The sequence below is a fragment of the Halyomorpha halys genome, unplaced genomic scaffold (assembly GCF_000696795.3).
Source record: "Halyomorpha halys isolate HHAL.00 unplaced genomic scaffold, Hhal_1.1 Scaffold97.1, whole genome shotgun sequence".
Classification (NCBI taxonomy): domain Eukaryota; kingdom Metazoa; phylum Arthropoda; class Insecta; order Hemiptera; family Pentatomidae; genus Halyomorpha; species Halyomorpha halys.
Genome location: NW_027108815.1, coordinates 722,062 through 735,288, shown reverse-complemented (window position 1 = coordinate 735,288; position 13,227 = coordinate 722,062). Strand labels below are relative to the sequence as shown.

Here is a 13,227-nt window from a genome sequence, read left to right as displayed (position 1 = left end):
ACAGAAGAATAGAAAAAAAAGAAGATACCAGGGATCATCAAAGGAAGATCGTGAACTTGGTTAGTTTTGCTATACATAAAAATAGATTCATGTATAAAATAGATATTAAATTAAATTAAGAGAAATTATTGTAAGTATCTGTATTCTGATTGCCAAGCAACAACACGCTCTGAGATTAAGAGTCTTTTTATATAATAAAATTATATTATCCATTAAGTAGTAATGGAAGTAAGGTTAAGTTCTTGAACCATTTGAACCCAAGTTATTTTTTATATTTGAAAAAAGGATATAAAACTATCAAAATTTGTTTAATTTTATTTTTAAATAAAAAATTATTACAATATATATATAAATAAATGGTTGACCTTATAGCTTAAAATATCAAGATTGTCAGGGTGGTGGTCAAAACAAATAAAATAGTTTTTAACTATTTAATGTCCGACGTTTAGTTCCACTTCAGCCCCTCCACTCCTCGATGCTTCTGATTTATTGTCTGTTAAACCTATCACTTTGAACAGGTAGGTGGTCCTGATTTGTTCATTGTTCATTAATTATCATAATTATTAATTTTATTTGTATATATTCTTTCATGATCTTCATTTAATCTCTACTTTCTTCTTAATTTTCCCTCTGTTAGTGTGTTTGAATTTTATGTTCCCACATCAACTTTTCTGTTTTTTCGTTTTTAGACGTCTCCTGTACTTTTTTAACCGTATATTTTACATGATTTTTAAATTTCTTTTTCTTAACATTGCTATGTAATTTTTTATTCTTATCATTGTTCATTTTATATTAATACTATTTTATGTCTTCCTTCCTTTTATTTATATATAATTTTCTTATTACTTATTTTTATATAATATTTATCCTACTTTAATTTACCTTTTTGTAACTTATTGTTGTAATGTTCTTAGTTGTTCTTTTGTATTTTTAGCCCTGATGAAGCCCTGCAAAGTGGGACGAAACGTCAGACATTAAATAGTTGAAAACTATTTTGTTCTTTTTGACCGCAACCCTGACCTTCTTCATATTTTAATATAAACATTAATTAGACGACTTCAATTGATCCAGTTTACTCTAAACTAAGTTATTTTGATTCTCCATTTCGACCCTTAGGTCATTACCAAGGAGAACCTCATTATTGAATTATCAAAATTTATTTTTAAAAAGTTTAGCATTTAAATGCCGATGCCAAAAAATCAAAATATATTAATCTCAATACATCAACAACTATTTTAAAAAAAATTTGTCTTCTTAATAAAACACAATAACACTATTAACAATAAAACCTACCTTCAACCTTGGACAATCTTTATTTAAGTTTTTATAACTGAAATTAAATCAAACTACTTACTACTTTAAATCATAAATTATTAACAGGAATTAGGCTAAGATAAGTAATTCCACCAAGAGAATTCAAGGGAAATAAAAAAATTATCATTTACATATATATATATATATTTATTTGTACATTTAATTATTCATTTGACTATGATCCGACAAACTAAACATCACCTTGTACATTACATATTATTTTTTCTAAACAGTATAAATATTTGTGCAAGAATAACATTTAATTTGTATAAATATATTTGATTACATAACAATTTTTAAAATACAGTTGAACAAAAATAATAATTAATACATAATATATAAGGTGTAACATTCTTCTGGTATCTGGTAAAATTATAACATTTTGATATATTAACATAAAAAAAGTAAACTTATTTTATCAATCAGTTAATTTTCATTTTAGAATATTTTGAAAAATAAAAAATAGAGGTCATGAAAATTAATGCAGAGTCAGCCAGAATGACAGTAAAATTGAAGATGGATGTTTACACTAATCAGGTGTTGGTAGTACAGATGGATTACTGAGAAAATATTGAAATCCGATAATTCATAATTTAAAGTGGAGGAAGTACGCAGAAACTGAAGATAAGGCTGTGAGAGTTTCATTCCACTTTATTCTGGTATATAAATGTAAAAATAATGACAGAAAAAACTTTTATGTTAAGGAAGATGGTTAGGGTTGCGGTCAAAGGAGAAACAAAAATAGTTTACAACTATTTATTTTCCGACGTTTCGCTCCACTTTATAGGGCTTCATCAGGGCTAAAAAGATACAATGATAAGAATAAAAATACAATGATAAGAATAAAAATAAGTAACAATGGCAAGAGTAAAATTTTTTTATAAAATATACAGTTAAAAAATACAGGAGATGTATATAAGACAAAAACAATATGGGGAATTAAAAAAAAAATATAGATTAAATAAACGTCATTATAAAATAATAATTATACATAAATAAGTAATAATAAAGATATAAAATGAGCAAAGAACAAGTCAAGACAACCTACCTGTTCAAAGCAAACGGGTGAACAGTAGGCAACAATGAAGCGGAAGCGTGGAGGAGTGGGGAGCTGGCTCCCCCCACCAGCCGTTCAACGGTTAAATAGTTGTAAACTATTTTGGTTTCTCCTTTGACCGCAACCCTGACCATCTTCCTATACATCAATTTTTACAGTCAACTATATATATAAAAACTTTTATGATTATAGCGAATCAAAAGATAAATTCCACAAGATCCTTATAGTTCAATATCTCATTTACAAGTTAGTAGTCAGTTGGACTGATAGTGCAAGGGGTTTTTATGATTGAGGTCTGAATGATGACTGACATTCTGTCTGGCTGAGTAGTAAAAATTAAATTTATTAAGGTAAAAAAAAAAATTAACAAAAAATTATTTTAGAACTGTTTTCCACATTTACAGCAATATTTTCTTAGTTTTTTTCTTATTACATCAAAAGGTAATAAGATTATTACCTTTTGATGATTTGGAATTGATTACAATGTTTAATATATATTTCAATTTTCCAAGAAATAAAAGAAAATTATAATGTTAACATGTTTTATTATTATAAATTGATAGAATCAGTTATTTCTATCACTAAATTTCAGTTACATTAATTTCAATGAGCTAAAATTTCAAAAAAATTTTTATAGTGTTAAACAACCATTGATTAATTTTTTAGCATTTATAAAATACTAATTACAGTTCATATTACATTATTTGGATAGAATATTAACAATTTTTTATAGATACATAATGATATGAAAAATTGTAATATAAATAAATAGCAATACATTATTAGGCGAAGAAAAATGAGAACATTGGAAGGCCATACAAAAATAAATTAATTAAAAAAATTTAATAAAAAATATGCTTTTTACAAAGCATTATTTTGAAAATATGAGTCAAAATATTTATTTTTGCACAAAACTTTTTTTTTTTTGTTTTCTATTATTAATCATAAATAAAATGATTGTTTCAGTAAATGGACGCTCGACTTCAATGATAAAATTGATTCTTATATATGAAGGAGATGGTCGGGGGTGCGGTCGAAAAGGAACAAAAATAGTTAACAACTATTCATTTGCTGATGTTTTGTCCCACTTTGTAGGGTTTCATCAGGGCTAAAAAAGACGACATAAATATTTTGACAATGTAGGATCATGATTCACAAAAAAGTAAACTAAGGTAGGATTAAAAATTATGTAAATATATGTGAAATGAAAATTATATAAAAATGAAAGAAAAATAAAATATTTTTTTAAATTAATATTTAATTTTTTTATTTCCTTTTTGTTCATTTTAATATAATTTTCTTTTAATATATAATAATATAATTTTTAAACCTTCCTCAATTTACTTTTTTGTCTCTCATTATCCTACATTGTCAAAATATTTATGTATTTATATTGTTTTGTATCCTTTTTATTCCTGATGAAGCCCTACAAAGTGGGACGAAACATTGGTGTATAAATAGTTGTTAACTATTTTTGTTTCTTTTTGACCGCATCCCCACCATCTCTTTCATATCATTTATATATAGTAATAATCCTGTTTATCAATTTTTTTTTTAAATAACACTATATTGGCACCTTTGAACATCATAATTAACTCTTTCTGATGGGCGGCAGACAGTAACTAAATGAGAATAATTAATTGATTCCCATACATTAGGAAATAAGAAAATAAATAAATATGGCACCTATTTAACTTTGTGTTTACATATTTTGATTTTGTTTACATTCAATAGCATGTAATCCATAATCCAAGTAACTCGACGACACAAAAATGTGAGCCTTTTTCACTTATACTGTCACAAATAAAATATTGACAAATTACAGCACCCTTAATTCTGATATGAATCAAAACAATTTAAAAATTACAAAATTTACATAATTACAAAATGAATCCATTATTGCGAAAACTGATGTAACATAGACATTATTTCATCTTAATAGGCCATTTAGCATAGTTTCAATTAGGTCATAGGTCAAACATTATGGAATACGTAACATTATGTAAATGATCATAATTGAATTAGTCATTTAATTAAAACTTCATCTACTTTTTTTTGCACAGCTAGTATCATTTATTTAATGTATAACGAGAAGATCATGAGGCTATCTTTTCAAATGCCTTGGAGGAATATCAAGTAATGAAGAAGAAGCCAGGATAGAAACAAGTGGGTTTGGGTGGTTAGGAAGTTCATCATGGAAGGATTGGTATCTGGTTATGGCCAAATCGCCACAAACAACAACAAACAAAATGATTTGTGATGAAATAAGGAGCATTAAGGATTTTGGATTGGATGGTTTAGTGGAGCCCCAAAACTCAAATCCGTAAGTCAAGATAGTTGAAAGCATTAGAATCCTAAATGCATACATTAAATTACAAAAATTATGAATATGAATTGTCATCACCAAAGTTATTTTTTAGATCTGAGAATAATAAAAACAGTTAAAAGTTCCTTATAAATATTTAAATAAATATTAAGTATTACAGTATATATTGTAACAATATTTCTTACTTTGATATAAATATTAAAAAAAAAATTTATTTGTAACATAATGTAAAAGTATTCTGTTCGATCTGCATTGAATAAATGTTTTGATTTGATGTTTATTTAATTGGTTTTTAGATTGAATATTATATTTTTTTATTTTTACATTAATAGTGATCACATTAAAGTTGACATAGGTAGTTCATTTGAATCTTTACAAGACTTAATAAACAGAGTAGGTTAGATCTGCCCAATAAATTCTTGATATTATAGAAATAAATGTATTTTCTATAAATAAAAATTGATTATAACCAAATAATAAACAATCCCTATTATTTATTAAATAAATCAAAAATTTGTATTCTTTTTTGTCTCAAAACTTTTATTTTTCACCAGTCCAACGTTTCGGCCATTTTAGCCATCCTCAAGGACATCTTCAATTATAATTTCTTCCTCACATTAATTTAAAGTTACTTTTGCAGGCTATTCTGCCCAGGTCATTTCCTTTATTATAAGTTAAAAGCCTATTTTTTAAAATTTAAAATAATTAATATTTAATTTTTCTTATATAAGATTATCCACAATAAATACACTACCATATAACAAACCATTTATGATTATTAAATTACCATTATAAATGGTTTGTTATATGGTAGTGTATTTGTTGTGGATAATGTTATATAAGAAAAATTAAATATTAATGATTTTAAATTTTAAAAAATAGGCTTTTAACTTATAATAAAGGAAATGACCTGGGCAGAATAGCCTGCAAAAGTAATTTTAAATTGATGTGAGGAAGAAATTATAATTGAAGATGTCCTTGAGGATGGCTAAAATGGCCTAAACGTTGGACTGGTGAAAAATAAAAGTATTGAGACAAAAAAGGATACAAATTTTTGATTTATTTAATAAATAATTACCTTGCCTCAAGAAATTGAAATAATATAATTTTTAAAAAAATCACTATTATTTTTATATGTAATTAGTTTTTAACCATTTATTATCAGAGCCTGGTACAATTTTTGTATTTTAAAATTATTCTTAACGTCCAAAAAAAATAATATATATAAAAATAGATTCAAACAGTATAAATTTCAAACTTTATATAATAAGGAAATAAATTTAATGGAATGTAGCTCATATTTTAACAATATTATAAATCAAAACTAAATACCTTAGTATTTTAATGAAAATCATACATTAATATCAATCAATACTTTTATTAAATGCCCATTTTTTTTTGGGGGGGGGGAATGGTATGTAGAATGCTTCTTTTTTTTTTTTTTGTTTATCAAATAGAATATTTGACAATACATTTCAATAATAACATTCATACATACAACATTTTATAATTTCTAATAAAATTTTTAGTTAGAATTCAATCCACTAATTATCACAAACTGTTTTCATAACATTTTCAATTCCAACATACTTTTTGGAAAACAAAAAAAAATAATTTGGTCCTTACAATAATTGATAGAGCATTAAGAAATAAGTAGAAAAGTTTCTAACAATTTTTTTCACAAGTCAGTTAAAGGTTATCATTGGTTAACTTTAAAATTAATTGAAAATAAAATTGAGAAAAGAGATGCTAACAGAGTGAATGCTATTCAAAATGAGAAAGATCTGAAATTACACATATGATGATAAAAAGTTATGTATAGTTTGAAATGAGTTTATTTCAAAACTAAATAAACTGGTACGAGTTACCTTTTGACATAAAATTGGACAAAGAGAATATAAAATAATTTATTTAATAAAACATATCAATATGTTACATCTTAAAAAGTACCAATGATTAAAAATATATTTTATTTAAAATTAAAAATAAATTTATAATAATAGACAAAAATAATAAACAGGAAGATTACAGGCATCATCGTATACACAGCCATACCTGATAAAATTTGAACTATATCTCTTTGATTTATAAAATATCTTCTAAAATATAACAATACTCATAGCTACCGTAACCGACCATGTAAAAGACAAACATGAATACACCAACGATGTAACTAATATATACCACTCTTGTACTTTAAACAAAGATACATAGAGAACAATTCAACATATCATGCACAAAAAAAATAAATAAAAAAGGAAATGTACATATACATGACCTAATGAGCCCCTCATATTAACGAAATAGAGAGCACGAATGTCGAAATTAACGGGTATTACAGTACTCCTCTATGTTCCTCATATTTCTTCTTAAGGGCTAATATTTCTATTTCAGACTTTTGATCCTTAAACATAAAATAAATAAACGTTAATAGAATGACCTAATAAAATATAATAATAATGTATTTTGAAATAATGAAGAAAAGTATAATTAATTCAATATACCGCAATAAAAATAAAACTATTAAATTGAAGAGAAATGTTATACAAGGATAAGATGGTCTTAAGGGCTAAGTAAAAACTAGATAAAAGCCATGTTAAAATAATAAATAATAAAAATAATAATAAATAAGAAAAAAAGTAATCACAAACAGCATAACAAATATAAAAAATAAAATATATATAATAATATTAATGTGAACTATTACTCTACTCAACCATCATGTTCCCCAAAACCAATTAAGGGAACTCATTTTATAGAGGCTCAGTATGCCTCAGAAGGGCTACCAAACCCACAAGGTTGACTCACATCTACAGTAAAAGAATAAATAATCATCTGCCACAGCCAGATTCGAACCCGGGTCCTGAGAGTTAGTAGCACAGCACCTTACACACTTAGCTACTCCACTCCCACATATATATGTAATGAATTTTTTTTTTTTTCAGTTTGAGTTTTATTTTTATAAAATGTTTACTATAGCTCCTCCAAAAAAGGCAGGAATAATTACTTTTAGATCAGACTGTACATCGATAAGTATATAGGTTAGTTTATTATATTAACAACCTTCATATATTATTAACAAACTTTCTTTCCCTTTATGCTTATTTCGTTACCACTTTATTTAAAGTTTAGGTTACAATACAATTACTAACAGATCCTTGTACTTTTTTTCAATGTTCAGTTTTAGATATTTCATGTTAGAATACGTATTACAAAATAAAAATATTAGATATTATATATTTATAGCATCATTCGACTCTAGAACCAGAACTATAAACGAAGCATTCATTTTGGTGTTAATTGGTAATATATTTTTTAAGTTTTTAGTTCATTTTTTTAAAAAGAACATATACACACATTACCAATATTGTGAATTTAAATATTGGAGGAACCGCAAGTAGCTCTGTGGTTAGGACACAGTCTTACCAGTTTGATGTCTATTGGCAGTGTCAGTTTGAATCCGGTCTGGGGCGTTAACTTTTTTTCATTAAGTGGCGGTCCCAAAAAATGAAAAACTTTGACCCCCAACCATGGTAAGGCAGTATAGGACTCCAATGGGAATCATGGCAAAAAAAAAATATATATAGGATATTGCTACAATTGTTTGAGGGGAGGGAGATGATATAAAATTCCTTTGTTGACGAAGTACATCTAATCTCTAAATTAGAAATACACCTAATTCTCTTATAATTCTAGATCTATTAATGTCATAATTTTCCCATAGGTATAATTCTGAGGTTTAACATTCAACCCTTGATCTACTCTTTGGATGTAAATCCGAAAATTCTCCTGAATTTAATGGCTCAACTTGATTAGACTGTTTCCTCTAGTCTCCTGTAAATTGCTTTCAAATAAGAACTTTTTCTTGCTCCTTTAGTATTATATTCTTACGTCTATTACTCTCTTGAATTCCCCCACGAGGGAAAAATTCCTTGTTATACCAGGCGGGTAGTTCATTTTTAAAAGTTTTGCACAGTCTGGTCATGAAGTTATTGTTCCCACCTTTTTCGGAGAAGTGAAAGCAAATAATTATCATAATTTGTTCGCCCCTTGGGATTAATTTCATTATAATTAAATATTATAATACAGTCTTCCCTTTTTTATAACTTAGGTAAATTACATTTTTTTAAATTTTATTTAGCTTTGTTTTTGTTCCTTTATCCAGTATTTTTTCTTGCTTGATTTGTTGTTAGTATTATCAATTTTACTCTATATATTTCACTCTCATCCATCTCACATTTCTATTTTCCAGTGACCAATCACAAATATTCAATTCATCATGGAAGATTCATTTAAATTTATAAACTAATCCAAATTGAAAATGGACTTTTTCTTGTCCATTTCTCTCTTGAATATCCTCCTAGAAGGAAAAATTCTCTATTGAATGGCCAGTTAATTCATTCTTAAAAGGTTTGTACTGTCTAGTCAAAAAGTAATAGTTCCCACCTTTTTTGGAGGAGAGAATTTAAATAATTATCTATAAAACTATCGATAGTGTATTAGCTAATTTATATTTACCTGTTTTTAAGTAATTCAGAACATTTGTTAAAAAAATAAAAATGTCCATCACTTGAAAGGGAAGATGCAAAGTTAATGTGTAACATATGTTATCGACACATGTTGGTAAACAAATGAATAAAACCAAGAACCTTTAATTATGGCTAACACAAGGTGAGTATAACATTATGCACTGTAGAAGTTTAAATCAGTTAATAAAGTATGTTTATTGTTTAAATAAATAAAATTTTATCCATTTTAGTCTCAAAACATTTTTATTTCTTAATAAGTCCAACATTTCGGCCAATCTTAGATAATACAATTTCAGAATCAAGACATTAAAAAAAAACTACAGGCTGTTTTGCCCAGGCCATTTATATCATTCCACATATTACCCTAATTAGTAAATTTTTCACATTAAATTAAAATTTAAAATTATTTATCGCATTCAACAGTAAAATTTGTCACAGCAATATTTGTAACCTTCCCTTCGTAGTGAAGTAGAATGTAGGGAAGGTTGCAAATATTGTGATAAATTTTACTGTTGACTGTGATAATATAATATAATTTTTATTTTTAATTTAATGTCAAAAATTGACTAATTAGGGTATATTGAGGACTGATAGAAATGATCTGGTCAGAATAGCCTGTATGAGGTAGTTTTTTAAATGTATTTTTTTTCTTTTACGGAATGACAGACAGTAGAGGTCCAAGGCCTAGCGCATTGTACTTAGGAAATACATTGCGCGTTTCTTGACGTGGTTTTCATAGGGTGGGTCCGTCACTCCCACGCCTATTTTTGTGAGTGCCACCCATTGGCTGATGGGCCTCACAAATGCCCGGAGGGAAGTTGTGAGTATTGTATAGTTGTATAGCCAGAAAAAATTCCGGGTAGGGCTGGGGGCTCGACCTCGCAATCTATGGGTTGGCAGACAGGCTCGTTACCACGTTGCTCCCGTCACCTCCCCCTTTTTAAATGTTTTGGTTCTAAAATTGTATTTAAGATTATCCTTGACGATGGCCGAATTGGCTGAAATGTCGGACTTATAAATGAAATAAAAATGATTTGAGACTAAAATAGATAAAATTTTATTTATTTAAACAATATTAACCAGTCTCAAGAAAGTGCTAATATTATAAATAAATAAGTTCTGTTTACGTAATTGTATTCTTGAACCGAACATTCAACTTTTATTGGTATTTATTTATTGTTAAATTTTGAACCTAAAATTCTCCCGTCATAGTCCTATGCAACTAGCTAAAAAAGATTAAAAAAAAAATTAGAATAAAAGAAAAAAAACATATCAATTTTCTCACTTCTTTGGTAATAGTCTCCACTTCGTCAGCTTTATCGAGCCAATACATAGCCTCCCCATACTTTCCCATCTGAAACAAAAATGAATAATTTTTGAAAAAACAAGTCATCAAAAGGCAAGTGTTAAAGCTGGCATGGAAACTGATATCAATAATAAAAGAAATGAAGGTTAACATCGAGATCTGAGGATAGTAAATCTTAGAACAGATGAAATGGATACTCAGTAAAACTTGATTATCTTTACGAAAAGAGGCGCATGAGAATAATTTATAAAAAATCTGGTATGTTTCATGCATTATAGAACTTTTACTTAGAAATCTACTAGAGATATGGGCAAAAATTGACTATAGTTGAAACTAATAGCTTAAGTTGCCATGGATACGACCCTTATTTATGAATGAACGATTGATAAATAAATATCGTATAAATAACAATGAAATCTAAGGAACTCTCTGTAGTATAAGAAAGTTTTTGGAGATTACTGCATAATCCCTTCCTCTTCTCCATATACACTGTTCATGTCATGGAGTAAAACTACACAATTGTCGCTTTCGCATTTGTAGCAGCAGCGCCAACACCAAACATGCCCTTAAGCGGGCGGAGAAAACCAGCCAGGAGATAGTTAAAAAACTACACCACCTCAACATCCAGGTAAACCCAGCAAAAACAGATTTCTTTGTGTTCGCACTACAAAAACGGAAGAAAACCAGACTAACTTGCAAGCTCCAAGTGGCAAACTCCGTACCAAGGCCTTCAAACTCCATAGAATATCTGGGAATTAAAGTGGATTGTCACATGACACTGTCGGGTCATACCTACATAAAAACCAAACGAGTCCGTCTCAGATCATACTACACCACCTTTTATCATCACCCGTACTCTCACTAAGGCTCAAACTCCAAATTTACAAAAGTATATTGAGACCAGAACTCCTATATGGTGCTTCACTCTTCACCCATCTCACAGAAGGCCATCACGCTTCCAGGAGACTCTGTTGCGGAAGATTGTGCTGTCAACATCACTGAAGAAGATGAAGACAGACCAACTGCACGAGCTGTTTGAACTACCCACTGTGTCTAAATTCATCCAATGAAGGCAGATAAAGTTTTTCGACTCACTACAGCAATGAACAAATTCACAGTTCAGGACCCTTACACCAGTGCTCTCTCCAGTGCGTTGGCAACAAACCAGCAGCCAATAAAAATACAGAAACGATAGGCCAGGACAAGTATTTAGGGATTAAATTTTTAGATTTAGTTTACATTTGAAAACTAATGTGCCTTTTCAAGATGTCCATACTTGAGCTAGAAAAAAGATAATGAGGACCTCCTCATCCAGGAAACATCATTCCCTACCCGTGCCTAAGCAACGAATCCTAACAAAACCCAAGTTTTCTTCCTTCCCCTTCTCTAGCTGTTAGTTCTCAACATTGATTGTAGCACTACGTTTTTGAGTTTTTTCTTATGATTTCCTTTATGAATAATTTTTCTTAAACACTTATTCTTAACTTCTATTTTTTCTTAAATGTATTGTAATTTCAATTATGATGGGAACTTCAATTTTTTTTTTAAGTTAAAAGTTTTTAAAAAAATATTTGAATCTGCTCAATATGGCCAGGATTCAATGAACTTATGGCCAGAGACAGGCGCCGCCATCTACTTTGTTTTGAATAATGATATTTCCACTCCATATTTGACTGAACAAAATTGGTTAGCTTTCTTTTTGATTTAACAAAGCAAATGAACAATATTGAAACCATAAATAAAATAAAAACATATTAAAAACTCTTTATACATAAAAATATACTATTTACAAAAAATGAGGATATTACATTTTATATAAAAGAAAAGCTTTATATAGTTATATATAGTTTTTTAATTAACAAATTGAGAGTGCATAATATAGTAAATTGAATGGAAAAATTATTCAAAAATGTTACAAAAAATATAAAATAAAACAATATCTAACCCACATGCCTAAGATACTTGACCTGCGTAACCATACATTGGTGGCTGCAAAATTCAAGGAAATTTATAATAAATAATTATAGAAAAAAAAATTCTTCTTTACTGACTTGGACATAACATTTTGCTATCATTAACTTATTTTCTTTCCAAGGGTATGGGCATAGCTTTTCACCCTTCTTCAGAGATTCTATAGCCTCAGGAAAGGTGGCGTAAGGTATTTCTCCAAAAAGTGTTGTCGCAACTTTTCTTTCAAGCCACGATAAAATGGCAACCTGAAAATCAAAACAATAATAAAACTTATGAGGAGACAAAAAAAAGAAACTAATTTTGAGCTATTTAGTTTAATTTCATTATTGGACATATTCAGAAAGGAGAAAAAGTTAAGCCAAAGCTCAGACAAACTGAGTATCTGGTTGGGAATTGTTTAATTGACTTTTAAGTTTTTTTTATGAACATAACACTATATTTGCAAAATAATTGTTCTGGTTTTTTATTTCTGATCGATTAAAAAGCCTTCTTATTTCAACTCTTTATTTTTATCAATTCTACATTAATAAAATTATCTTTTCAACGTTTTGGAAAGTCTGCCCATTTTCACTTGCTAATTCTAAAAATAGTTACTCCAGTTTTAGAACTGGAGACGGATGGACAGTCCAAAATGTCTAAGGGATTATTTTATTGATGTAAAATTGATAAAAGTAAATTAAATAAATAAATGTTTTCTAAAAACTGTTGAAATTTGAATAAGTTA

At 28.0% G+C, this 13,227-nt stretch overlaps 1 protein-coding gene across 5 annotated transcripts in view; it reads right to left on the bottom strand.

The window, feature by feature from the left end:
- The window catches only part of LOC106677390 (regulator of microtubule dynamics protein 2), a 45,698-nt gene that overhangs the window by 16,593 nt on the left and 15,878 nt on the right, over positions 1-13,227 (bottom strand). For 3 of the 5 annotated variants that reach the window (XM_014415295.2, XM_014415296.2, XM_024360103.2), the window contains exons 6-8: positions 12,584-12,748; positions 10,512-10,580; positions 1,990-7,101 (exon numbers count right to left, since the gene is read on the bottom strand). In XM_014415295.2, coding sequence (XP_014270781.1) covers positions 7,033-7,101; positions 10,512-10,580; positions 12,584-12,748 — 303 coding nt within the window. In that variant the 3' untranslated portion in view covers positions 1,990-7,032. Of the gene's footprint in view, positions 1-1,989; positions 7,102-10,511; positions 10,581-12,583; positions 12,749-13,227 lie in introns of those variants that run through there. The other 2 variants (XR_010843332.1, XM_067047145.1) reach the window with 2 other exon arrangements.